The 26,175-nt window shown below is 47.3% G+C and overlaps 1 protein-coding gene across 6 annotated transcripts in view; it reads right to left on the reverse strand.

Moving 5' to 3' along the window:
- Positions 1-26,175, reverse strand: part of PPP6R3 (protein phosphatase 6 regulatory subunit 3) — a 123,060-nt gene that overhangs the window by 5,191 nt on the left and 91,694 nt on the right. For 2 of the 6 annotated variants that reach the window (XM_068975901.1, XM_068975902.1), the window contains exons 15-22: positions 25,087-25,173; positions 20,677-20,774; positions 18,809-18,863; positions 17,832-17,962; positions 13,495-13,616; positions 9,059-9,212; positions 7,641-7,747; positions 5,957-6,107 (exon numbers count right to left, since the gene is read on the reverse strand). In XM_068975901.1, coding sequence (XP_068832002.1) covers positions 5,957-6,107; positions 7,641-7,747; positions 9,059-9,212; positions 13,495-13,616; positions 17,832-17,962; positions 18,809-18,863; positions 20,677-20,774; positions 25,087-25,173 — 905 coding nt within the window. Of the gene's footprint in view, positions 1-180; positions 199-5,956; positions 6,108-7,640; positions 7,748-9,058; positions 9,213-13,494; positions 13,617-17,831; positions 17,963-18,808; positions 18,864-20,676; positions 20,775-25,086; positions 25,174-26,175 lie in introns of those variants that run through there. The other 4 variants (XM_068975904.1, XM_068975903.1, XM_068975905.1 and 1 more) reach the window with 4 other exon arrangements.

Below are 26,175 nucleotides of genomic sequence, written 5' to 3' on the forward strand. Positions count from 1 at the left end.
TGAAGTCACGGTGGTCATGGAGCCAAGCCCCGGGGCTGAGCATGCTCGGGGAGGGGGCAGGGGCCACGGGCACGCCGGGGAGACCACGGAGGGGGAGGGCCACACACGCGGGAGCTGAGAGAGGGGCGATGTGATGCAGCTGGTGTCTGGTGAAGCACGGCCTCGCGGCACTGTACATACCGGTAGGATCGCAACACTCTGAGGCCAAGGGTGCAAAACGGAAAAAGAAATGGACAAGACTTTCAGAACACCCTAAAATGAGGCATTGGGGGATACTATGTCCACGACCGCACACAAGCAAAACTGCAGGCTCGGAGAAGCTGTCAAATGAACCTGTTTGAAGGAACGAGTCTTCAGTTAAAGGTTTGGCGCCCAGGGCCAAGCCCCCCATCGGCTTGCTGGCTGAGGTCCCGGAAGCAGAAGGCCATGCAGCTGAGCCAGGACCAGCTTCTCGAGCTGTCTCTGACAAGGCCTGAGAAGGACAAACCATGGCGGGAGAGAGCGGGAACAGCGGCCAGGACCGGGGCAAGGTGAGCCTTAAGGGGTCAGAAGGCTTGGGGAAATGGAACACCAAAGGATGGTTTCCCCTTCGATGCCCCTGGCGCCTCTACTGTCTGTGGCCTAGAAGCCTGAGACTTTTGCCTATTCTGTCTGGACTTCCCGTTTTTTTGGTGACACAATTCGAGACAGCACTAAACGGAGCTTGAGGGCAGCTACAGGTCCCACCATCCTTAGTGCTGGGTCCTATCTTCGATCCGCTTGTGAGAAACCTCATTTTAGGATGACTTCTGAGTGGCTTTCAGATGGCTTGGGACAATACATTTATGGGAAGGGACCCGAAGTCTAGCCCATTCCTCCTCCTAATCCATCCCCACTCTCCATTCCCTGCTCAACACAGCTATGCTGATGCGTTCCATGCCTGTTGCCTTCATTGTTGTAAAACGTACAGTCATTTTACCCATGTGGATTCTGAGACCCACGGCTGGCCATGAATCACACCCTCCCTGCACTCGGGATGGCCCCAGCATAGCTGGGAGCTCCGTTTGCCCCGCTGACTGGAACACAGCACCCCAAGGAGCCCACCTCCCATCCCACAGCACACCTCGCAGAGACCAGAGCCTGGACACAAAGCTGCAACGGCCGCCACCGCCTGCCTCCGCCCCAGGGGGCCCACTCGGGCACCTCTCAGGCTTCACACCAGGACTGGAAAACACTGTCATCTTTCCAACTACAAGAGAGCTCCCACTGGCCCCGAGAATGACTGCCCCGGTCACCATCCACCATGAGCAGGGCCTTGGGGCTCTGCAGCTCCACACCCACCAGTACTCATGATCCCTATCGTTCCCCCTCCTGCTGGTCTAATAAGATGTGTCTGAGTTCTCAGAATCTCTTCTGAGTTTTTCTTCTTTTTGCCCCTTCGGGTGTCCTTGTCTATAAACTGCCTGTTGCTATTTTTTGCCCATTTTCGGATCTGGGTTTTCATTCTTTTCCTTACTGGTTTGAATATTAAATGCTAATTTCTGGATGATTTAGAACTATTAAGCTTTTCCCCCTTAATTTGCCATCTGCCTCTTAATTTTGTCTACAGTAACTTATCAACCAGAAATTCTTCACTTTGATGCAACCCTATCCTATTCTCTGCATGAGGTTTATGCTTTTAAAGGCAGTCTGTTTTGTTTCGAAAAAGCAGCCCCTTTCTGCCCTCAGGTGAGAACAGTGTTTCCTTCTGACTACCATGAGACTCTGGCCACAGCACTTAATTCCAGTACCGCATCTTCCCATCTGGAAAGTGGGATGATAACCATGGTGCTTTCGGTTTTAATCATATACAACTTTCTGCCCCCTGCCCCAAACGCTTCATCAAAAATGTCAAATGCCTTCTTCATTCTATTAATATGCACTGAATTACACAGACAGATTTTCTAATGTTGAACCATCTTTACAATTCAGGGATAAACTAACTAATCATTATGAAGTGCTTCTGGTATACTTTAATGATGCTGAACAGTTCAGTGATCTTTACAGTTCAGCGATAAACTGATCCTTATGAAATTTTTTTGTATACTATTAGGTTCAGTTAGCAAATATTTCACATAGGTTTTCTGCATTTAGTTGCCTGTGAGTGACATAAGCTGATCATTTTCTGTAATTATCTTCATCTGGTTCTGGAATTAGGCTTTCACTACTTCATAAACAGGTCCAGGCAGTTCTGGCACTTCTATCTTCTGTGACAACTGAGGAACTGACAGGTCAGCGTGTGGCACGAGGTGGACGCCCTGAACTCTCGCCGTCACCGACACGAGCCTGGCCCAGCGGCCAGTCTACCTTTTCCCTCCGCAAATAAGGCCTTGTTTGTATCCTCTCAAATTACAGAAGTCATTTGTTGTCTCCTCCTTTGGTATCAGGTTCCCCTATATCCTGTGTTTCTTCGCTAGTTATGACCTGTCTTTTCACTTCATCGTGTCTTTTAGAAGACTAGACGTTTTGTCTTCCCCACCTGTACTGAGAGCAGAGGCTCAGCCTGTTCTCACATGGATGTTCACAGTCTGCCAGCCTCTCCACTGTCGCCTGACCACGTCAGTGTACGGGCCTGCTCGCAGAGCTCTGCACCACAGCCTCGGCATCGTCTTAGTAACAGTGAGCCCTGAAAGCTACCACGGTGAGGCCCCTCACCCTCCTCTTTACAGTGATCCTGCTCTTCACGGCTCTCCTCAGTCTTCTCTGAAAATTACAATCAGTTTCTCCCTTTCATAAAAAATTCCCATTGGGATTTTGAGGAGAAATCCATCGAGAAGCAACGCCAAAGTTAGCAAACGTGCTGTGTGAAGTCACTTCAGTCATGTCTTGACTCTCTGCGACCCTACAGACTGTGGCCCACTAGGCTCCTCTGTCCGTGAGATTCTCAAGGCAAGAACTGGAGTGGGTTGCCATGCCCTCCTCCAGGGGGCTTTCTTGACCCAGGGATTGAACCCACAGCTCTTATGCCTCCTGCACTGGCAGGCAGGTTCTTCACCACTAGTGCCACCTGGGAAGCCCTTTTGGCAAACATAGTGATCAGCAAACTATAAAAGGTCTTAACAACCCGGATAACCACGATGGTGTGGTCACTCACCTCGAGCCAGACATCCTAGAGTATGAAGTCAACGAGGCCTTAGGAAGCATTTCTAAGAACAAAGCTGGTAGAGGTGATGGAATTCCAACTAAGCTTTTTCAAATTCTAAAAGATGATGCTGTGAAAGTGTAGCAAATTTGGAAAACTCACCAGTGGCCATAGGACTGGCAAAGGTCAGTTTTCATTTTCATTCCAATCCCAAAGAAGGGCAATGCCAAAGAATGTTCAAACTACGGTACAACTGCACTCATTTCACATGCTAGCAAGGTAATCAGTATATGAACTGAGAACTTTCAGATGTACAAGATGGACTTAGAGAAGGCAGAGGAAGCAGAGATCAAATTGTCAACATTCTCTGGATCACAGAGAAAGCAAGGAAATTCACTGACTATGCTAAAGCCTTTGACTGTATGGATCACAACAAACTGTGGAAAATTCTGTGGAAAAGAGATGAGAATACCAGACCACCTTACCTGTCTTCTGAGAATCCTGTATGTGGGTCAAGAAGCAACAGTTAGAACAGGACATGGAACAAAAGACTGGTTCCAAACTGGGAAAGGAATATGTCAAGTCTATACACTGTTACCCTGTTTGTTTAACTTCTATTCAGAGTACATCGAGTGAAATGCCAGGCTGGATGAATCACAAGCTGGAAGCAAGACTGCTGGGAAAAATATAAACCACCTCAGATGTGCAGATGATACGACCCTAATGGCAGAAAGTGAAGAGGAACTAAAGAGCCTCTTGATGAAAGTGAAACAGGAGAGTGAAAAAGCTGGCTTAAAACTCAACATTAAAAAACTAAGATCATGGTATCCAGCCCCATCACTTCATGGTAAATAGAAGGGGAAAGAGTGGAAACAGTGACAGATTTTATTTTCCTGGGCTCCAAAATCACTGCAGATGGTAACTGTAGCCATGAAACTAAAAGATGCTTGCTCCTTGGAAGGAAAGCTATGACAAACCTAGACAGAGTATTAAAAAGCAGAGACATCACTTTACCGGCAATGGTCCATATAGTCAAAGCGATGGTTTTTCCAGTAGTCATGTACAGATAAGAGAGTTGGACCATAATGAAGGCTGAGCACCAAAGAATTGATGCCTTTGAATTGTAGTGCTGGAGAAGACTCTTGAGAGGCCCTTAAACTGCAGGGAGATCAAACCGGTCAATCCTAAAGGAAACCAACCCTGAATATTCATTGGAAGGACTGATGCTGAAGCTCTAATACTTTGGCCACTGATGCTGGGAAAGACTGAGGGCAGGAAGAGAAAGGGGCAACAGAGGATGAGATGGTTGGATAGCATCACCAACTTAATACACAGGAGTTCGAGCAAACTCTGGGAAACAGTGACGAACAGAGAAGGCTGGTGTACTGCAGTCCCTGGGGTCACAAGAGTCTGACATGATTCAGTGGCTCAACAACAAGGAAACACGGCACTGACGTCTCTCCCTGTGCGTTGAGGTCTTTCGGTCTCAGTTACAGACCAGGGTTACCCTCTCATTTAAAGGGGAAGGGGCACATCTAAGCCCCCTGTGCTGGCTTCTGAGACGCAGTTGACTTGTGGGTGTATTCAATAAACTCGCTAAACTTTACTAGCAACACATACAGATTCCACTGGAATTTTTATACAGGAAGTCATAAGCTACAATTAACCTGCTGTCCATGGGGTCGCAAAGAGTCAAACATGATTGAGTGACTGAGCTGAACCTGCAAATAAACAAAAACCATTTTACCTCTTTTGAATTTGTATGTCTTTTATTTCCTTTTATTTCATGCTGCATATGCTAAGACCAGCAGCACAGTGCTGATGAGAAGCAGTAACTACAGGGCTCACTGTCTGTCTTGTCTTTGAAAATGAATATTTCTTCAAAATGTTTCATTGTTAAGAATAGAGTCTGTTGTAGATTTTCAGTGGACACTTTTATCAGTAGCTACTTCTTATTCCTAGCTTGCTAAATAGTCACAAATAGCTTTAATTTTTATCAAATGTTTTTTCACCTACTGAAAGTCCAAAAGGTTTCCAACCTTTTATCTATGAATTACCATCAGTAATCTTTAAAATACTGTAGTATCCTTGCATTCATGAGATACATCCTTGCTCATGAGTTAAAAACACACTGCTAGCTTTGGTTTGCTACCTTGTAACTTTAAAGCATTCTACACACAGGCCCCCACGTGCCATCAGCCTGCAGTAATTTCTTCTTCCAGGCTTTGTTTCCTGCCGGCTTCACAAGTTGGGAAGCATTATTCTTGTGATAAGAAAGGGTCTGTGTAAGGTGGAGATCAGAGCTCTAAGCACTGATTTAGCTGCAGTCTGTGGGGTTTGGTAGAATCTTTTTCACTAGTTTTTCAGCTTTGCTTTTAATTTGCATTATGAGTCCTTTTTCCGACACATAAGTTTACAAGTGAGGGTAATTTCCAAATATGTTTTTGTAAGCTATCATTCTGTTACTGAATTCTGCTGGTTGCATTGTATCTGGAGGAAATGATCTGTGTAAGACCCAAACTTATGGTTTAGATGGTCCCAGCTTTGCTGCCTGTACCCAATGCAATTCCTGTTTCTAGAGGTATGTCAGTTCTTTAAACGCATGTATTTTGAATCCCATCAGTCTTCTCAACCTTTAGTCTTCAAAATACTATTAAAAGGGGAAGGGCACAGACACCGAGAGAGCCAAACTCCATCTCTTTGTTAAGATTTAATAAATTTAATGGAAATAACAGAACGATGTCAGGCTAATGTCTGAACCCACACAGGAACCAATTACAGATGCTAGTATTTGTGGCTTCTCCTCCACCACCCTCCCGACAACCTGAAGCTGCCAGTATGGCCGAGCCTGGTTACCTTTTGAAGACCGCAGTTTCTGTCTTGGCATCTACAGTGAGGCTGAGAGTTTCCTTCATGCCGCCATTCATCACTGTCTCAGTTACCTTGTCTGTACTTTCCGCATCCTCCTCGCCATCAGAGCTGGCTTCCATGGCCACACTGCCTGGCGCTGAAAAGAACACACAGCTGATGGTCACGTGCACCAACACCGACTAGGATCTGCCACCCCCTCTGTGCAGACCCACCCACCCAGCGTCACCTCAGCTGCTCGGAGACAAAGAGACATGAGATGATCTGCCCGCTGTTGCCTCTTAACGACGCCCACAAGACAAAAGCTGCAAGGGATCACTGACTACAGCCCAGAACCAGCTAGACCGCCAGTCTCCCCCGCTACCTGCACACCCAATTGTCCCTCAGACGACTGCCCCACCCCTCACTTCTCCAGCTCCCAGCACAGGGCAGACTAGGCGGTCGAACATTCTGTAGCCACAACCCACCATTCAGCCGGCACTGTTTCTCATTCACCCTGCTCCTCTGGCTTGTCCACACTCAGGTCCTACTTTTTCCTGTTTGCTAAACTACCCTGTTGTGGTCCTCTGTGGGTCATTTTTCTGTCGATGAGAGGGAGTCATGTGGTAAACTGGTGATGCGCATCTGAATTCATACCTGGCCTCAGAGACGAGGTCAAAGCACCCAACCTGGGCCTGAGTTTTCTTATGAACAAAACTGGAGGTGTTTGAACCCCCTTATAGAACTGCTCAGTGATAAACTAGGTCATATATATAGAATGTGGCTCAGACAGTAAAGCGTCTGCCTACAAGGCGGGAGACCTGGTTTCAATCCCTGGGTGGGGAAGATTTCCTGGAGAAGGAAATGGCAACCCACTCTAGGATTCTTGCCTGGAAAATCCCATGGACAGAGGAGCCTGGTAGGCTACAGTCCATGGGGTCGCAAAGGGTCAGACACAACTGAGCTACTTCACTTTCACTTTCATTTTTCAGAAGAATGACAAACAAAACACTAATTTCTGGATTTATTCATTTCCCTTGCCCCTTGGTTCTTGTGCCCTACACATGTACCCTCATTTTCTGAGAACTAAGTTTTTGTCTCTTCCGTGTCAGTCCCTCCTTCTCGCCCCTTCACCAACTTCCCACAGTCCTAATCATCAGGTTGGAAACAGTTCAGGGCCCATGCAAACTACACCTGCCTATTCTGAATAAGACAGCCACTGGACAACCTCAACCATTTCACCTGTTCATAAAGATGCAAATGAATAAATAACTACACAGCCTGAAATGCACCCAGACAGCACACTCCAAAGAATAAAAGCACCGAGTGCAACCAGGCCTGGAGCACCCATGACAAGTGCTGGTCTCATTCCCCCTGGGTGTTGCAGGCCAAGACATCGTCCTTTCTGAGCCTGTTTCCTTTCCTGTCTTGACAGGACTGAATGACTGGCAACTTAGATACCTTACTCTTTCTAGGATTAGCATGCTGTGGTTCTGGAATAAACACACAATTGCTTTTTGCCCAAAGCCCTGAGGATATCAGACCCACATCTCATTTTCCTGGGTCGTTTGAGCCCTTGAACTTTTTTAGAAACCTACTGTGGACAAAGACAACTTTCCAGATCTGGGGAACTCAGCGTCACATTCCAGAGTGAACACCCGCCAGGAGAGCAGGCCGCTGGCCCCGGACCCACCTTCCGGCTGCACAGCCAGTGCAGCCACACTGGGCGTCAGAGGGTCCATCGGCTCAGTGCTGGTTTCCATCTCCACTGGGGAGTTACTCCGTAAAGAATCTTTCGTACTTTTAGAAAAGAGAAAATTCAGAGGTGAGCAGTGGGAGACGGCCCTCAGGATCATCAGTCACAGAAAACCTTTGAACACTGGTTTCAAATCCACTGTGGAGACACAGCTGGTTACAGACTCCAAGAAACACAACTGTGAGTGTGGACGGCAAAGTGGAGTGGCGGATGAGCCAGGGTGGGAGATTTTCTGTTGGGTCAGCAAGGCAGCGACACGGGGACTTCTCGGAGGTTCCAGAGAGTCTCAAGATGCCCCCAGCCCCTCAGGCTCGCACAACCACCAGGCTCCCGAGGTTGGGACAGCAGTCCATACACTGTGCACCATCAACTGTATCTACAGTTCCACTTTCACAAAAATCCTATCACCTCCAGGCAGACTGCCCAGAGGGCCTGGCCCTGCTGATGTTTAATGAGACAATGTGGCCCGTGCACAAGGGCTTGTAAAGGGAAGCAGTTGCTTCAGCAGCATTCTCAAGTAACCAGGAGAGCAAGAGAGAAACCTGGCTGCCCTGTAGCGGAGGAGAACCAGCATCTTGTTATATTTTGGAGACATTTCCCATAAATCTCACTTCACCTCTGAATAACGGCTCACTGCTATTATCAGAGGTGCTGTAAAGCAACGTGGGTTTTAGTCTCCTCTCTTGATCTGTCTACAATGGTGAATGCTAGCTTCCATCAGGCTGTTTTCTAATCTTTGCCATTATAGTTACCATTTAAAAACGTGTCTTGTTAGAATAGGGAAAGAAAGTCTTTAAAGTTGGGGGGTGGAAATCTCCACCCCATTTTTTTCAGGAGACAAAATGAAACAACAGTAAGCAAATCAAAGATAAGTGTAAGGAGATATGAAACCCACGGTTAATACTCAAAGCCGACAGTATTATGCAGGAAAACCACAAGATGATCAGCCGCTGTTGCCGAGACTAATGCAATTAACAAGACTGACAGTCACATCAACACACCCCTAATTTACAACACTAGGCTGGCTCCAAGCGGAATATACGTTCAGTATTATCTACTAAACTCAGGGTACATGCCTCGCCTCCGTAACGCTCCTCACAGAGGCGGCCCTCAGGAGCTCCCTGACTCCCTGGGCCATCTCCTCAGCCCACTTTACCATCCACTCCGCCTCCCAGCTCACCCTGGAGAGCAGGGAGGAAGGGGGTGGTGTTTCCTCGTAACTCAGAGCTGTGTCTATATCCCCCCCACCACCCCATTGATTTTTCAATCTTGTGTAAGGCACTGTATTCAACTGGGAACACTCTTCACACCCGGTTCTCAGGTGGGAAGGCTGGGAGAGCCGCGCACGCGCTCACCTCAGGGAAGACGTGAACTCTGAGAAAGAAGCCCAGCCTGTCTCCTTCGTCGGCATAGGCTCCTCCGTGCTCCAGACGTCAGATCCCACGGAGTCTAAGGGAGCACCGTGCGTCGTCTCCATGGGGACATCAAAGTTGGCTGACCAGTTGGGTGCTAAAAAGGAGAGGAATTCCACTTTGAGAATGCTTCAGTAATTTAATGTAACACAAGCATTTTTCAAAAACAGATGTGCAGTGGTAAGTAAAGAAAAAAGACTGCAGGTGTGGGGCAAAGGGTATTCTGGCACACTACTGGTGGAAGCGGACAGCCACAGCCATGCAGAGGCCGCTCCACAACCTCTGTCTGTTGGAAAGCTGTGTGTTTCCTTTGATCCCTTAGCAATTCCCCTTTCTATGATTTTTTTTTTTCCAACAGCGATTAACATACAAGAATACAAAGTCACACAGAAAACAATATGCTGATGTTAATTTCTTGATTTTGACAAATGTTCCAAGGTTACGTGAATACTAGGAGGAAGATGGGTGAAGGGTATACAGCCACTTCCTGACATTCTTTGCACCTTTTCTGCAAATCCAAAATTAGTATAAAATAAATAGTTTTTTAAACGCATGTTCGTTCTCAGTCACAGTAAAGTGGGAACAGCCTCAAGGCGTCCCGCCCCACCCCAAGTCCACAATGGTGCTTCTCACAGCCGCCCTTCACCTGAGCACGCACAGCAGCGCGCCTCCTGAGATGCAAGGGGGAATGGAGACTTAGTCTCTGCCCACCCCACTGCCATCTCTGAAGTGACGAAGGCTCCTGCATCTAATGAGAAGAGACTGGGAGCTCCTGGAGAGCCTCAGGAAGGGGACTCGGGGAGTGCGGCAGCCAAGTGCTTAGAGGGTTGGGACTTTGGGCCCTTCCCTACCACCCCTCCCTCAACCTTCCAGAAGGGTAAGGGGCTAGGGGTCAAGTTAATCACTAATGACCAAAGATTTCACCAATCACGCCCACTTAGCAAGGTCCCCATGAACACCCAAGCTGTGGGGCTTCAGGGCTTCTGGGGTGGGGACAGAGGTGGCAGATGAGACTCCACTGGGGACCCAAGTTCCTGCCCGTGGACCCCTCTGGACCCGTCCTGTTCATTTGTAGCCTTTAATATATCAACTGGTAATGGTAGGTAAAAGGTTTTTCTGAATTCTGTGAGCAGTTCTAGCAAATAATCAAACCCAAAGAGGTCATGGGAACTCCCAGTTTACAGCCAGTTGGTTAGAAGTACCGGCCGGGGGTGGGGACGGGCGGCCAACTCGCGGGGCGAGTGAGCCCTAACCTGCGGGCCTGACTCAGACGGTCAGTGCCTCGGCTGAGCTGTGTGGGAGACTCACACATTTGGTGTCAGGAGTGAAGTTCTGAGAGCAGAGAGGAGCTCTGTTCCCACTGGCTTGCTAGGCCTGCAGGCACGGGAGAGTGCTCCGAGAGTGGGGTGGCAGGACCGCGCACCCTGTCTGGCTGCTCCTCTCTTGCTGCGGTCTAGGTCCTGCCGGCCTCTGTCTCCCTTTAAATGTCGCCACCCAAGCTGTGTACCCCTCAGCCGGTATCAGGCCTGCTTGCTCTCATCACACACCGTGCTGCTCCTGCACAGTACCCCGTGCGGAATGCCCAAATGCTTGCTGCAGACAAGCTGGCAGTGGGGACCACCGCTCTTTATCACGGATGTTCTCTATCACAACTGGAGGCTCCAGGCTGTAAGGAAGGAATGCTAGGCTACGGCATCTGTGAGCTACTTGGGGATGCTCCTCAAGACAAACGACCAAGAAGGACCTATGCATAACAGAAGTGCTCCACCCTACAGACAGACCTTCCCAGGACTCCAGGCAACTCACTCAGCTCCCGCTAGGCTAGGTTTCCTCATTTTTTCACTTCAGATAAAACCATCTACTTAATCCTGAGGGTTAAATGAGGGCCTCATCTAGCGGTACTAAAGAAGGGCTGTTTCTGAGCTTCCTGCCCTCTGATCTGTGTACCATGCAGCAGGGCTCCATGGGCTCTGAGAAGGAATAGGACCTTAATGTCTGAAAACCTCACCTGCAACCTCAGAAAGTCAAGAAAGTGGAAGTGTTAGTCACTCAGTCATGTCTGACTCTTTGCGACCCCACAGACTGTACCCTGCCAAGCTCCTCCGTCCATGGGATTCTCCAGGCAAGAATACTGGAGCTTGTTGCCATTTCCTTCTCCAGGGGATCTTCCCGACCCAGGAATCGAACCCTGGTCTCCTGAATTGCAGGCAGATTCTTTACTATTTGTCACCTCCGGGAAGGTGACAGGTATTTCTGCCTGCCCACCATATGCAAAGTTCTGGACTCACTCCATCCAAATAAACCAGGCTACACAGAAATGACTGCTGTTAGTCATTTCCTACCATTACCATCCCAGGAAAGACTAGCTCCCCAGAATTACTCTAACGTCAACCATTGAGAAACTGTTCTCAACAGTCAAGAAAAACTCTGGAAGAAGCCACAGAGATTGGGTGGATGGTGGAAGCTCTCAAGTCAGAGGCCGAGGCAGCTCAGAGCCCTGGAGGGGAGCACTCCCCCGCCCCAGTCCCATCTCAACCCCAGCTGACCTGGCAGTACAAAGAAAGCTTTCCCAAGCAGCAAGGTCAGGAGGGCTGAGACCTGTGAGGCCATGCCCTGTGGGTGAACATCACAGCCCTGCCCTTCGTCTCTCCCTGTCCCCACACCGAGCTCCACCAAGACAGTGGGAGTGAGTCACACCAAGTGTATGGTCCCTCCCCAAGTCACTTATCACCCACCCAGCGATCTCACAGATCCACAGACTCCAAAATGCCATTCAGTCTTAAGAAAGAGTAATAAAATCCTGCTACACACTTCAACATGGATGAACCTGGAGGGCACCACGCTAAGGGAGTAAACCAGTCACAAAAGACAAAATACCCCATGATTCCACTTAGGATGAGGTCCCTGGAGGACTCAGATTCAGAGACAGAAGATAGAATGGTGGTGGCCAGGGGCTGGGGAAGGGGGAATGGTGAGTGCTGTTTGTGGGTATAGCTTCAGCTTTGCAAGGTGAGAAAGTTCTAGAGGCTCCACTGCACAACAGTGTGAATACACAATACTACTGAACCACACAGGTGAACACGCACGCACACACGCACGCACGCATGCACGCACGCACAAGCAAGCCGAAAGCTCAGGGCCTCCGGCAGCCTCCCTCCGCTCCTGATGAGCCCCCGTCGTTTGTCAAGTCTCACACTGAGTCTTGATGCTGGTCTTCCTGTCCTCGAGCACACTTTCTAATCCAGCTTTCACACTGCTACCGAGAGTAATCATGTCAAAACAGATCAATTGACGGGATTCTTAGTAAAATCCTCAGGAGAAGGAGTACAACCTCCAAAATAATTCTCCTTCCGGCCTCTGGCCTCATCTCCACCATCCCACCCTTCCTGAGCTGCATTCACCGGCGGCGGGTCCCTGTGCCTTCCTAGGAGCTGTTTTCCTGCAAGCTGACTCATCCCTACTTGTCCTCACGACACAACCCGTCCTCTGGGAGGGCTCTGCAGAGGCCTGGGGGAGCGGGGCCCCTGCTCTCCCCACACTCTCCATCTGCTCAGACACCCCGAGGCCCTGGAGGCCGTGCCTGTGCCCCAGCTCCTGGCACACAGCAGGAGCCGGACACAGGCCGGCTGGTGTGAACAGCGTCATGCCCTCCTGAAGGTGGCGAGCCGCGGAGGAGAGAGAGGCTGGGGACCATGCGGGGTCTGCTGGATGCCTGCCACGCTCCGAGGTCACGATGAGGTTCAACCTGACCCCCAGAGTGGGGTTTCATCCTCTAGAACCGAGGCATAAAAACCTTCCCAGGCAACAGGAAGCACTGCTGGCCTGGAGGAAAGCCCTGGTATCAACCTACACAGCTACTTCATGTGAAAATTTGTCTGAACTTTTAGGCATTAACAGTATTTTTAAAAGGCCAGTCAACTTTAGTCTTCTTAGCAAGTGGTGAAACATAAATAAGCATTTAGCTGGGAAAATTTTAGGATCACAGGATTCATTAACAGTGAAGACCCTGTTTAAAACTGCTCCAACTGTAAGGAATTTCCTGCGGCTTAGGAGCACTCCTGATTCTACAGCCTTTCCCCATCCTTCCAGAAGCTACGGTCTCTCCCCTTCTGCTCCGGTTCCCAGCCTCTGCAGCTGGAGGATGGACCCACTGATGTGTTGCTGTCCTCTTCCCAGATGCACACAGAGGGCTTCCAAACTGTAGAGACTCCCTCTCACCCAAGGTGTAACTGGCTCCTCCCCTCAGGCCCGGTCCCCGAGACGTGAAGCGCCAACGGAACTCAGAGGACAGCGTGCGCTCCCACGCAACTGCCCTTCAGAGGCTGTCCCAGGCTCTGGGGCCACCTGCACATGGCGCTGGGAGAGAGGCGGCGACTTACGTTCGCTCAGGTCTACCTCCATCTTGTCCTCCGTGCTGGCACTGCTGGACTCAAACAAGTCTTGTTTTGCTCCATCTTCTTCCTCAGAGTCTGTACTTTCCTCACTGTCTGTACTCCCCGAGCTAAGGGGAAAAGTCCAAAATATTACTACTGCATATTGGCCTCCCGCTAAATCCAGAGTTCAAAAGACATCCCACACCAAAACACTGTGCGGCGCTTCACCTGTGCCCCACGTGCCCGTCACTGACAGGGCTCACCCCACCCCGGGCCCCAGCTGCTCCCACTGGGGCTGTGCTGGCAGACTGTTCAGAAACCTTACAGCTGCCTGGGGTGGAGGTGCCCCCTGGTGGTGAGAGTCTGCACGTCCCTCATGACCAAAGGTGCTGAGCTGCTGCTCACGTGCTCACCTCTGTTCTCAAGCATCTTTAGCCTATTTTACGGAGAAGGCAATGGCAACCCGCTCCAGTACTCTTGCCTGGAAAACCCCATGGATGGAGGAGCCTGGTGCGCTGCAGTCCATGGGGTCGCGAAGAGTCAGACACAACTGAGCGACTTCATGCTTTTCACTTTCATGCATTGGAGAAGGAAATGGCAACACACTTGTGTTCTTTCTTTCCTGGAGAATCCCAGGGACGGGAGAGCCTGGTGGGCTGCCATCTACGGGGTCGCACAGAGTCGGACACGACTGAAGTGACTTAGCAGCAGCAGCAGCAGCCTATTTTAAAAACTAGTCTGTCTTTTCTCATTACTATAGGGTTTTGAGAGTTCTTCATACACTCTACATCTAGGTCCTTTATGAGATACACGATTCGCAAATTTTACCTCTTAGTGTATATGCCTTGTGCTTGTGTTAACATTGTCTTTTGAAGAATATTAGTGTTCAATTTTGATAAGGTTTAACTTACCACATGTTTTTTTCATGTATAGTGCTTCTGGTGTTCTATCTCAGAGATCTTTGCCTCACCCAAGGTCACAAAGATTTTCCAGTATTAAAGTTTTCTAATTTTGTGTTTGATTCAGACGTAAGATCTATTTTTGGTTACTATGTATACATAGTAAGGACACAGAGACCAAGGTCATTTTCCCACATATCATGTCCAACTATCTCAGCTCTGTTTCTTCAGATGACTACCCTCTCTCCACTGATCTGCTTCTGCACCTCCTCCCTCAATCAGATGCCTATGTATGTGTGTATGCCTATTTCAGTTCAGTTCAGTCGCTCAGTCATGTCCGACTCTTTGCGACCCTATGAATTGCAGCACACCAGGCCTCCCTGTCCATCACCAATTCCCGGAGTTCACTCAGACTCACATCCATCGAGTCAGTGATGCCATCCAGCCATCTCATCCTCTGTCGTCCCCTTCTCCTCCTGCCCCAAATCCCTCCCAGCATCAGAGTCTTTTCCAATGAGTCAACTCTTCGCATGAGGTGGCCAAAGTACTGGAGTTTCAGCTTTAGCATCATTCCCTCCAAAGAAATCCCAGGGCTGATCTCCTTCAGAATGGACTGGTTGGATCTCCTTGCAGTCCAAGGGACTCTAAAGAGTCTTCTCCAACACCACAGTTCAAAAGCATCAATTCGGCGCTCAGCTTATGGGCTCTCTATTCTGTCCCCTGATCTACCCTTGTCTTAACTACTGTACCTAGAAGTCAGGCAGTTTAATACTGTTCTTTATGAAAGCTGTTTTGGCTATTCTAGGTCCTTTGCATCTTCATGTAAATTTAAAAATCAACTTATCGACAGCTACCAAAAAACCTGCTATGATTTTGTTTGGAACAGCAATGATTACAGATCAATCCAGATCTGGGGAGAACTGGTATCTTAATAATACTGTCTTCCAAATCATAAACATTTATCAAGCCTTGATTTCTCTCAGCTGTTCTTCATGTATGAGCCTTGCACATCTTCTGTCAGATTTATCTGTACATATCTAATATTTTGATGATACTTTGAACAGTACTGTTTAGTCATTTTAATTCCAACTGTTGGCTGCAGTATGTAGAAGAACAATTACACTGATCCAAGATTGTGCAATCTTGCTAAAACCACCAAACTACTTTTGGAGTCTTTTGTAGATCCCAACAAACTTTCTACACAGATAGTCATGTTGTCTATGAATAATGGTAATTTTTACTTTTCCTTTCCAATCAGATACCATTTATTTCCTTTTCTTGACTCACTGCACTGGCTAGCATCTCCAGAAAAATACTGAAAATCAGGGGTTAAAAACAGGCATCCTCACATTGTTTCCAATTGTGGGAGTAAGTCATTTAGTCCTTCACCACTGAGTGTGACGCCAACTGCTAGGTTTACTGCCCAAGCCTTAAACAGCCTCAAGACATTCCCTTGTCCCCAGTCTGCTGAAGAGCCCTACCAGGAGTAGACGCTGAATTCAGCCACACGCCTACTGACCTTCAAACAGTAAACCAAGTCTGCACTGCTGGAATAAATCTTGCGCGGTCACGATGCACCAATGCTGCCGATATTTGCTACGATTTTTAAAGGAGCTTTTGTACCTGTGCTCTCTTCACACCATATAATGCAATGCCAGCTTCTGGTATCAAGTTACAAGGAGGTGGCTTCAGACAGTGAGATGGATACTATCCCCCTCCTTTTCAATTTTCTGAAAACTTCTGTGAAAACTGCTGTGATTTCTTTCTGAAACATTTGGTAGAATTCACAAAGAGAACTCCTCTGGACCTTGAGCCTTTGTGCGTGTATGTGAGAAGTTTTATACTACAAATTCAACTTTGTCAGCAGACAGGACTATCTGGGTTATTGTTTTCTCTTTTTGGTTGAGGTTTGGTAGTGTGTGTCTTTCAAAGACCATCTAAGCTGTCAGGTTTATTGGCAAAGAGTTGCTCCTAGTATTCCTTATTACCCTATTAATATCCGTGGAATCCATAGTGATGTCACCTGTCCTGTTCCTGATTATTAATAATTTGTATCTTTTTTCCTTGATCCTTCTGTCTAGGGGGTACATCAATTCTATTAATCTTCTCAAAGAACAACTTTTAATTATGACCCATCGATTATAATGGTTTTCCCTACTGTCTTCTGTTTCATGTTTCTGGCCATTTCTTAGGGTGGAAATTGAGGTCACTGATTTGTTTCTTCCTTTTTAATGTAAGCAGTAGTGCTAAAAGTGATCCTTTAGGTAAGTTTCAGTTGCAACCCCCACTTCCTGATAAATCCTGAGTTCCCATTTTCTTTCAATTAGAAATACTGTGTAAATTCCCCCTTTTTTCTTTAACTCATGTGTTATTTAGTTTCCACATATTTAGAGATTTTCTAAAGATGTGCCATTGATTTCTAATTTAATTCCATTGGGTCAGAGAGCATATTTTATATCACCTGAAATCTTTTTTTTTTTACTGACTCTTGCTTTGTGGCCCAAAGATGGTCTCTCTCACTAAGTAGTTCATGTACACTTGATAAGAACGCACACTCTTCTGTGGCGTGCTTTAAAAATCCCCAGATGGTCAAGCTGGTTGACAGTATTAGGTACGTGTTCTATACTTTTATGGCCTATTATTTTTGTCAATTACTAGGGGAGGAGTGTTTAAACATCTAATTGTAACTGTGGAATCTGTCTACTTCTCTTTGTACTTCTATCAGTTTTTGCTCTGTGTATTCTGAAGACCTGTTATTAGGAATGTAGATATAGACAGAACTGGCATTATGCTCTCCTAATAACCACTTTATGACCTTTTGTTCTTTTCCTTTGAAATCTACTTAAATAAAGATTCCTCTACCTTTTAACCTGTTTAAATCTTTCAAGTTCTTAAATAATTTAAGTCATTTTCCATAGGTGGCAGTAAGTCAGGCCTTTTTTTTTTTTTTTAATCCAATCTGACCAGCTCTGCATTTTATTTGGGGTTTCTGGATAGACTTTTGAAAACTGGTTCCAATGGGTATCATATGACATGACTCTGTCTCTTCAAGTAAAATGAATTTTTAGAAACAACTTTCCTCTCCCCAGGGAAACTTTCAGATTTTATAAGAAACAACACCCTGCTCTGCTGCTCTTACGACTAGTCAGGGAACACTCCTCAAGGCACCGTATGACAGCATTCCTCAGCATTCCTTCCCCATCACAAGAGGCTGTGTCACAGCAGTTCATGAACTGCACCAGAACACTTGGCGCACTCTCACTCAGGTTACCCTGACTTGTTCACACTGCAGACAGGGAGTTGGTACCAACTCTACCAGTTAACAAGGGCCTTTCTGATCACGACAAAAGCGCTGATCTCTGGGTCAAATGTGTTTGTGTGGAGAGGCAAATAATACTTGTTTTATGCACTGGACACTTACTACTATAACAAGCTATTGCTCACCTTGATCGTCTTTGGGATTCTGGTGTAAATGCAATATGCTTTTCCTCCCAGATATCTTCCTCATCAGAGCCACCATCATCAAATTGTTGTATTCTTTCCTTACAACATGCTTCAAACAAGGCAATATTTCCCTAAATGAAAGAGGAAAAAATTTAAAAATCAAGTTATTTCTGCAAAAGTTACCAATGTAAATCATGTTCTTCCATGTCGTTTGGGGAAAAAAAAATACGCCTATCACTTATACCAAAGTAAAATGTAAGCATGCAGTCAGCTTCTATGTAAGTAACAACGAAACGGTCCCCCCAAGGACTGGCTTCAAAACTAGTTTCAGGAAACGGAGACTGTCTACGGATAGGCTCTCTTCACCTAGTGAGAGCAGCGTTTCATTCAAGAGCCTCCCTGGGCCACCCGCCGAGCACACAGCCCCAGAGCTACCCTAACAGCAACAGCAATCTGCACTTCCTCTGCTTTTCCAAGGCCAACTAAGCAGTGAGGAGTGTCAACGTCCAATCGTTAGTGTCCGTCTTATCAGAACAGCGAATAAACCAGCGTTCTCTCATGCTAAGTGACATAAAATCAACACTGCCCATTCAAATGACACTAAGCCCATGTCCATCTGTAGATGTAGCTGACTTGGCATTTGAGAACTGCCTGGTGATGAGGGACTGGCCCTCACCTGGCCCAAGTTTCTCTCCTGGTGACACTCAGCAGATGCAAAAGGCAGCAGGTTGGAGTCAAACTGCTGTCTTTGAAGCCAAATGTCTACACTGGCTTCATTAGCCCTGTCACACCTTAAACGAGGGCAGCAAATTTACATGCTTATGGGGCCAAGCAGGCCACGTGCCAGGCTAAAGTCATCGCCATCTAAGACAAAGGCTCCTAGAGTCGGGAGCCCCAGCGCACACAGCACCCAGCACCCACTGCCACCGACTGACCTCTCATATGCCTCGCTACTCGCAATCGGCATGCATACTTACACTTTCATTTGTATTGAGAGTAAAGTTGATGTCTGACACCCGATCAAAAGAAACACTGGAAGCAAAAGATGAGTGCAATCATTAAAATTATCTACAGACTCAGAAACAGCATTCACGAGATCATCCAGATTCACAGTATGACAAAAATCTCCATTAGTAAAGCCAAATTATTTACATTAAGTGATCCCTCCTCCCTCGGTATAAGGAACTCATTCACACTGGACGGGAGGCCCCGAAGCCTTCCTTATAAACAATGTTCAACAGCCGTGGAAGAAACCATGGTTCTATGGGCCATGCTTACATAACCCCAAAAAGGTTGTCTGCAGATAAGAAACAGGTTGAAATATGAAAAAAGGGTCACAGACACTGTCAGACCCTGAGCTTTCTCCAGATACAGACAAATGCATACATAAAATACAGACACCCTTGAAGTCTTACACTATATGGGACGAAAACAGGGATTAAAACAATTCCTAGCCTATTAAATGTGTAATTTTTGAGTAGGTAGGGCTATCTTAGAATCCTTAAAGGATCTGTTTGAATCAAACATCATTCCAAGTGCCCCATAAAATTCTAAAAAGACTGGATTCCAAACCAGCAACTCTTAACAAATGGGCCCAGACAACCAGGTGCTGAGACACCACACGTTGGGAGGTGGGGGGTGGGGATTGCAGGTTCCGGTGGGAGTGCTCCCAGGGTGCAGACAAGCCCCATGTATGGAGTCCTTGTTCTTCCGGGGTTGAAATGAGCTGATTCTTAGGGCAGCTGACAGCCTCCACCACGGCTCTACTCACTTACAGTGGGGCCTCCAGGACTCCCCTGGTGGCTCAGAGGGCAAAGCGTCTGCCTACAATGTGGGAGACCCGGGTTTGATCCCTGGGTCAGGAAGATCCTCTGGAGAAGGAAATGGCCACCTACTCCTGTACTCTTGCCTGGAAAATCCCATGGACGGAGGACCCTGGTAGGCTACAGTCCATGGGGTCACAAAGAGTTGGACACGACTGAGCGACTAAACTTAAAACTTTCCAGGCCCTGTGCCTACACGGCATACTGTCTGGCACGATCAGAGGATGTGGAAAAAGTCTTTCAGCTTCTCGCCTGCTGTAAACTGCAACTTACGACAAACAGCAGCCTCCACTGGCTCCAGTTTAACCAAGGCCCGAGCATCTATTGCTGGGGAGGAAACTGAGAGATGCTGGGTGTTGATGACCCTGCTCAGGGCACTCCCGTGAGAGAGAACTCTGCTCAGAGAGCTGCAACACACCTCGAGTAAACAGTTTGTTTATAAACACGTGCATTTCCCAAGGTCAGGGGCTAGACCACTTGTCTTCCTCTCTGTGGACGGCTCCCACAGCAGCTGTTCGTGGATTCTGCACATCTCTGGGCTCCTCTTTCCCTGACTGCCTGGCCCTCAGGGGCAGGGAGCCCAGCCCAACTCCACCTTCCAGTTAGTCACTCAGAGAAGAGAACGTGGGCAGAGTGGAGCCTGCTCGGCCACAGCGTGGCTCTGTCCACTGTGCTGTGGAAGGACCAGACCTGCTCAGGCCACTGAACTGACAGAGGGATTAACCACTGCGGATGCTGCGACCCAGCGCCAAACCCTAACAGGGAGGACGTCGACCTGAGTTCCTGAGTCTAACCAAAATAAATCTTTGTGGAAGACGCCAAGCCCAAGGGCAGGCTCCCCTTATGGGAGTCGCATTCTACTCCCTCAGCTGTCTGGGTGACTCAGGCGGATGGGCTGGACCTGAAGGAACATCTGGAGGGCAGGCTCCTACCAACTCATAGACACAAGGATTCCCAGAACTCAGAAGAATCACCGCCTCTTACAGAGGGCAGGAATGCAGGGTGCAGAAAGGCATACTCACTTGCCAATGTCATCTTGATCTGCAAACTTCTCATCGTTGAAGCCAAACTGGTCAATAAAATTGGACGTCATTTGTTGCATCTGATAATCAGAAAAGGCCTGGCAACCCCAGGACCAGTGACAGTGATACAATGATTCTAATGACATTCTACATACTATATGCCCATTTATTTTCCAGAAACCCCCTTATTTATATGTAGCCATAGGGCTTAAAAAGTTGGTGTGTTCTTCTTTAAAAAAAAAAAAAATCAAATAATTTCAGACACAATTTACTCCAAAAAGGAAATGTTTGGAATTTTGTCCACGAAGTATTCTAATGCACGTGCCATGTAAGAAGTGTTAAATGACCACTGTACTCTATTCTGAAATGTCTTGAGAGAGAGGTTGGGGTCCGGTTCAAAAAAGTGATCAAGTGACACGTGACAGTCTGAAATTGTAAGATGTATCGGCCACCTCTGAACACAACCAACCTTAAAACCCAGCAAGCGGTACCCACCCCCTCTCCCTTTCGGCACCTCCCCAGCCCCGTCCACTACAGCAACACGGCAACAGAGGAGAAACGGCTAGTGAGCACAACCCCAGTTCTACCACACCAGCTCCAGGGGTACTTCCTTTTCTTAAAAAAAAAAAAAGAAAAAAAAAAAGGATTTAAGTCTCAGAGGCTAAGCAGAGTACAAAGTAACTACTAGCCTACCTACCTTAGGGAGAGGACAGAAAGTTTTAACACTGATCAGAAATCACTCTGAAAACCCCACAACACTGAGAGATCCAGGGAGGAGTCAGTTCTGTTTGCTACACCGTTTCCCGTTTCTACAGAGCACCAGGGCTCTCCGGTGAAGAAGGGGGAACACTACCGTGGACTCCACAGAAATGCTGCTGTTCTAACTGTGAACCGCAGCAGGCCAGGGGGACGGTGCAGTCAGCAAACGTGCTCCAGGCTCGCTCAGTCAGGGTTAAAGAGACAAAGACAAGCAAGGACCCTCCTCACTCTGCCGCGAGCAACCCATACGGAGGTGAACCGTGTGCGTGTGTGCGCTGCACATGGACAGAGCTGCCCGTGGACTGTGCGGGGCTTCAAGCAACAGCTGTGGCTGGACCAAAGGCACTGGCCCTGAGGCCCTGCCAGGCAGGCCACCAAGCTCTCCTGCGTTCTCCTCCGAGCAAGGCCCGCAGACTCCACCCTGCAGAAGTGCCTCTGCCGTTAATTCCTGATGATTCATTGTGGTGGCAGGGAATTATGGCATGGATAATCCAAATTGTGGATGATTAAAAAATAAACCTTATATTTGGCTTTGGAAGGCATCTTTTCCTTAGCTCTAAGAAAGTGCTGCATATATATAGTTTACTTAGAACCTAAAACCTCGCTCACATTTCTCTAACTCGATACCCAACACTCCCCGCTCACTGTCGCACCTTCAAGCTGCCCCTCTGCCTGCCCACAGAGACGACACTGCCTGAGCACCTGAGGGCTGGGGGCTGGCCCCCAGGTGTGCACATGGTAAGGCACACCAAGGCTCTGGCCGTCTGGGTGAGAGCAGGGGGAAGGACAAGTCCTAAGAGGCTGGGTGAGTTCTCAATGCATGAATATAAAATATTATGAGTAGAAAGAAACTGACTCATCTGAATTGTTTTATCTCCTATAAGGCAGAACACACGGTTGGTAACGTCAAAGGTGCAATAAGCAATCATAAAGTCATTCTCCGAGCAGGTGGATAAATCGGGCTCTGAGCTCACTGATAAAAATGTGGTCGCACAGGGGAAACGGTCCTTTCCAACGGTTTTGGTTCCTTTCTTTTTTTTTCTTCTTTAAAAATTTTGCACTTCTATAGAAAATACTGTAAATCTTTTGGGAATAAAAAGGAAGAAATATTCCCCAAAGTGCGCCTTTAAATGCTTCACAACAGAATGTAAATACCACGTGTATTACAAAAACATGTGTGAATGCATACATGTATGAACATATAGCTGTACACACAGATACACATAAATATGCACACACGTGTTTGCTCTGTCCATCTATCCACCTAAGGAGGAAGACAGACACAACCTGCACATAGTAACGCAGAGGACACGGGAGACCAGCGAGCCGCAGCCCTCCATAGTTCTGGGTCCACTGCTGCTTCTAGGAAGACGCCACCAGCAAAGAACCTAGGCTTCAAATCTGATTTTTACTAATAAAGCTGTCAAGGCTTACTAAACCCACAGCCGTGAAGACTGTTACTGTATTCTCCCTAAAGCTTTATGAAAGTGCTTTGGACTCTGAGAAATTCAAGTCTGGAAAGCGCCATATGGTTGTGCAATTATTAAAAACTTTTAATTGCATTTAAAAAGGGGCAAAAGCCCCCATGTGTCAAAACTGCCACCCTGCTCAAAGCCAGGGGCTGCTCCGGTCCTTTATTAAGTCAATCTCTTGGGAGGTCCCCCCGGGCAGCGGGAGTGGTGCCCACCTGCGGCAGCTGGCCCCAATCCTCCAGACAGCACATGAGGAAGACCTCCGCCTCCTCCCCCAGAGGGGCGGCCGCAGGAGGAAGGAGAACACCACCAGCGGGAGGGAACCAGGAGGGGCAGCGAGGCTGGGAGCGGGTTTGCTCAGTGGCACGCCCTGGGCTCTCCGTGCGCGAGCGTCACCAGACCTGGCTTCAGACATGAGTGAGGGCAGAGAGGGGACGCACAGAAACTATCCGGTTATAACGGAGGCCAGCATGGATACTCTATATTAACCTAGATGTGAACTCCTGAATCCAGAAAAAAATGCTTTTGCGTATATTTCCTATTTTCAAAATGATTCAAGACTGGTCTATAATTTCAATATGCAAAAAAAGTTTACTGGAAGGCTGTCAATCAAAAAATAATCATTATTCTCCCTACTTTTGAGGGTTACATAAAGTGGATAAAATCCACAGGAACAGGAGCCTGGTGTCATTGAGGCATTTTGTTGACTGAGATCGGTTCATACACACATCATCAGTCTGAAAATTCTCCCCAGAAAATCTATGACCCTGGAACCGGATCTCGAGAGAGAGGTAGGGAATTCACTTTCCAGACACCAGAAGGTCATCAGCTTGATTAAACTACCTGCTGCAAACTCCGAGTTCATTAACTTATTTGCAAATATTTGTGAAAACAGGGCCTTCTCTTTCTTAAAAGCTATTCACCAAAATCAGAATCACCTTGAAAACGCACACTGCACACCCTTCAGCTTCTCTGTAGAGGAGGAACAATGTGTAATTGGGGCTCAGAGCAGGTTGAGGGGACCAACGTGATACTGTCCAGGTGCTCCAGGGTCAGGGAAGGATCGCTTGAAGGCACGAGGGCTCACAGGAAGCCAGCCGGGCCTCTGAGGGGGCCAATGCTGCCAGACAGCAGACCAACGTGTGAGCGGACCAGGAGGCCCACCTGCTGGACAGCTCCCCTGCGGGCTGGCTGCACCCTGCCCCTCACCTCGGGAAGCTAGTCTCCAGGGGCAGTGCCAAGAAGCAAGAGAAGCCAAAATGCTACCTCAGGCCCATCCTGAACATGTACACATTAAAATGCCTTAGTCCTAAACTCAGACGACTGCTTAGTTCAGCCTATACTGGGGTGTGTCAGTCTACCTGGACACCAAAAGGCAGGGCCTGCAGAGTCACCAGAAACTTCATCCTGGCCCTGGTAAAAGGGGCTTCGGGATTGGGAAAAACGTTCAGTGCCAGGGAAGGTAACCACATTAATTCCACTGGCATACCAAATCACCTGACAGGCAAGACTTGGTCCTGACCAAGGGCAGCTTCTCCATATGAGGAGCTAGTACCTTCCAAAAGGGCTTCCAGGTTGAGCTCCCAAACCTGATACTCAGAAGGGACACTGAATTCACTCCTCACCTCCGCAGGAACTACCAAGGGAGGATATATCAGTACGCCTGTTTTTATATCTTGTTTTTACCCCCACAAAGATTACCAGGACCTGATAAATGAAGAGGAATCTGGGGACAGGATGAATCTGGGAATGCAACAGAATCTGAAGATATCAGAAACTTATAAGCCATTTGGTTCAGGGACATTGGGTAAGTTACTTTCACTGACATTAAACAAGTCTTCTTAGTCTTCTCCACAAATCCCTATGGCAGGAATCTCTGCATAATGAGCATGTCCGAGACGCATGCTTACTGAACTATCCAGAAGTATTCAAATCTCCTGAAGAGTTACCCGACTCACCATCATTATCAGATCTAAAGAAACATGCCCTGGAAACATAATCAACATGCACTTTTCTCTCACATACCCAACACTTCCTCTTTTAAACGCTTTGATCTAACTAGTAAGTAGCCCCCAAATACACCCTAATGCATGTCTGACTCCAAAGCTGATTCATAAATGACAACTAAACTAAGCATTTAAAATAAAAACAAAAGACAAAACTTTTAGGCATGACTCACTTGCTGCAAAGAAGAATCCTGTGAGAAACCCGTTTCTTTAAAGTCAATTTCATCATCACTGGATGAATGAATATGGCAGGTTGTAACCTATATGCATAAAAATGTAAAAAACTATTTAAGAGAGAAAAATTTTGGACATTTGTATCAGCATTTTCACGGAAAAAAAAAATCACATTTAGTTTTTCTCTCAAATGTGTAACAATAGCATGAACAAAAACAAGTAAGAGCTAAGCTATAAAATCCACCCAATAATTCCAGGGAGCATTTCACTCAATCAGGAGGTTCAGCCGCCTAGCCTTCTGCTGCCCACCTGCAGCTACTTTACCAGTATTAACCACACCACAAAGCATATGAGAGATGAGTTACTCCATATATGTGACTTTGCTAATTATCTCCAATTAGATGTTTAAAAAGCGAAGGAAGAAGCAATGGCTCAGATAAAATATAAAATAATTAACTATTTCAAGCCTGAAGGGTAAAACTGCAGTCCCAGCAATCACTAATGAGCCACTAAAAAGCTCGGGTTTAAATACAACCATTTCACGTTTAATTCTTGCGCATCTCGCTCATTCCAAGAAAAGCACTGCTAGTAAGTGCTAAATATGACTTGAGTCAATAGTCCCCTGCTCATTACAAGACCCCAGACCGTCTGCCCCTTAACACGTAATCCCTGCCCCTCACAACTTAAAACTAACTCACATTAATTAAATAAGCAAAAGCATAAACAGGAACTGCTTACCAATTCACAGTAAGTGATTTTCACTAATTGATTCATTTATAAATGTATTAACAAATAGAAATGACTAAGTACCACACTAATAACGGTAATTGCTACAGAGCAAGTAATCAATGTGAACAGTCTGCAAAATTCTAAGAACAAGCACTGTACTTCTCAGGTAACTTACACTGTATTTTCTGACTTGGCCTGTAGCAGTGTTCTAGGCAGAGAGCTCTGTCCTCAGGGGAGAAACAGCGGCCATTAACTGCCAGCCCTTGCAGCTGTGTCCAGAAGCCTAGAGCCATAGACACTGGCCTGGTTTGCTCTGTGATGTTCTAACACTGATTCAAGATGCCCCAAGTGGAATCCAC

The sequence above is a fragment of the Capricornis sumatraensis genome, chromosome 8, assembly GCF_032405125.1.
Source record: "Capricornis sumatraensis isolate serow.1 chromosome 8, serow.2, whole genome shotgun sequence".
In the NCBI taxonomy this organism is placed as follows: Eukaryota; Metazoa; Chordata; class Mammalia; order Artiodactyla; family Bovidae; genus Capricornis; species Capricornis sumatraensis.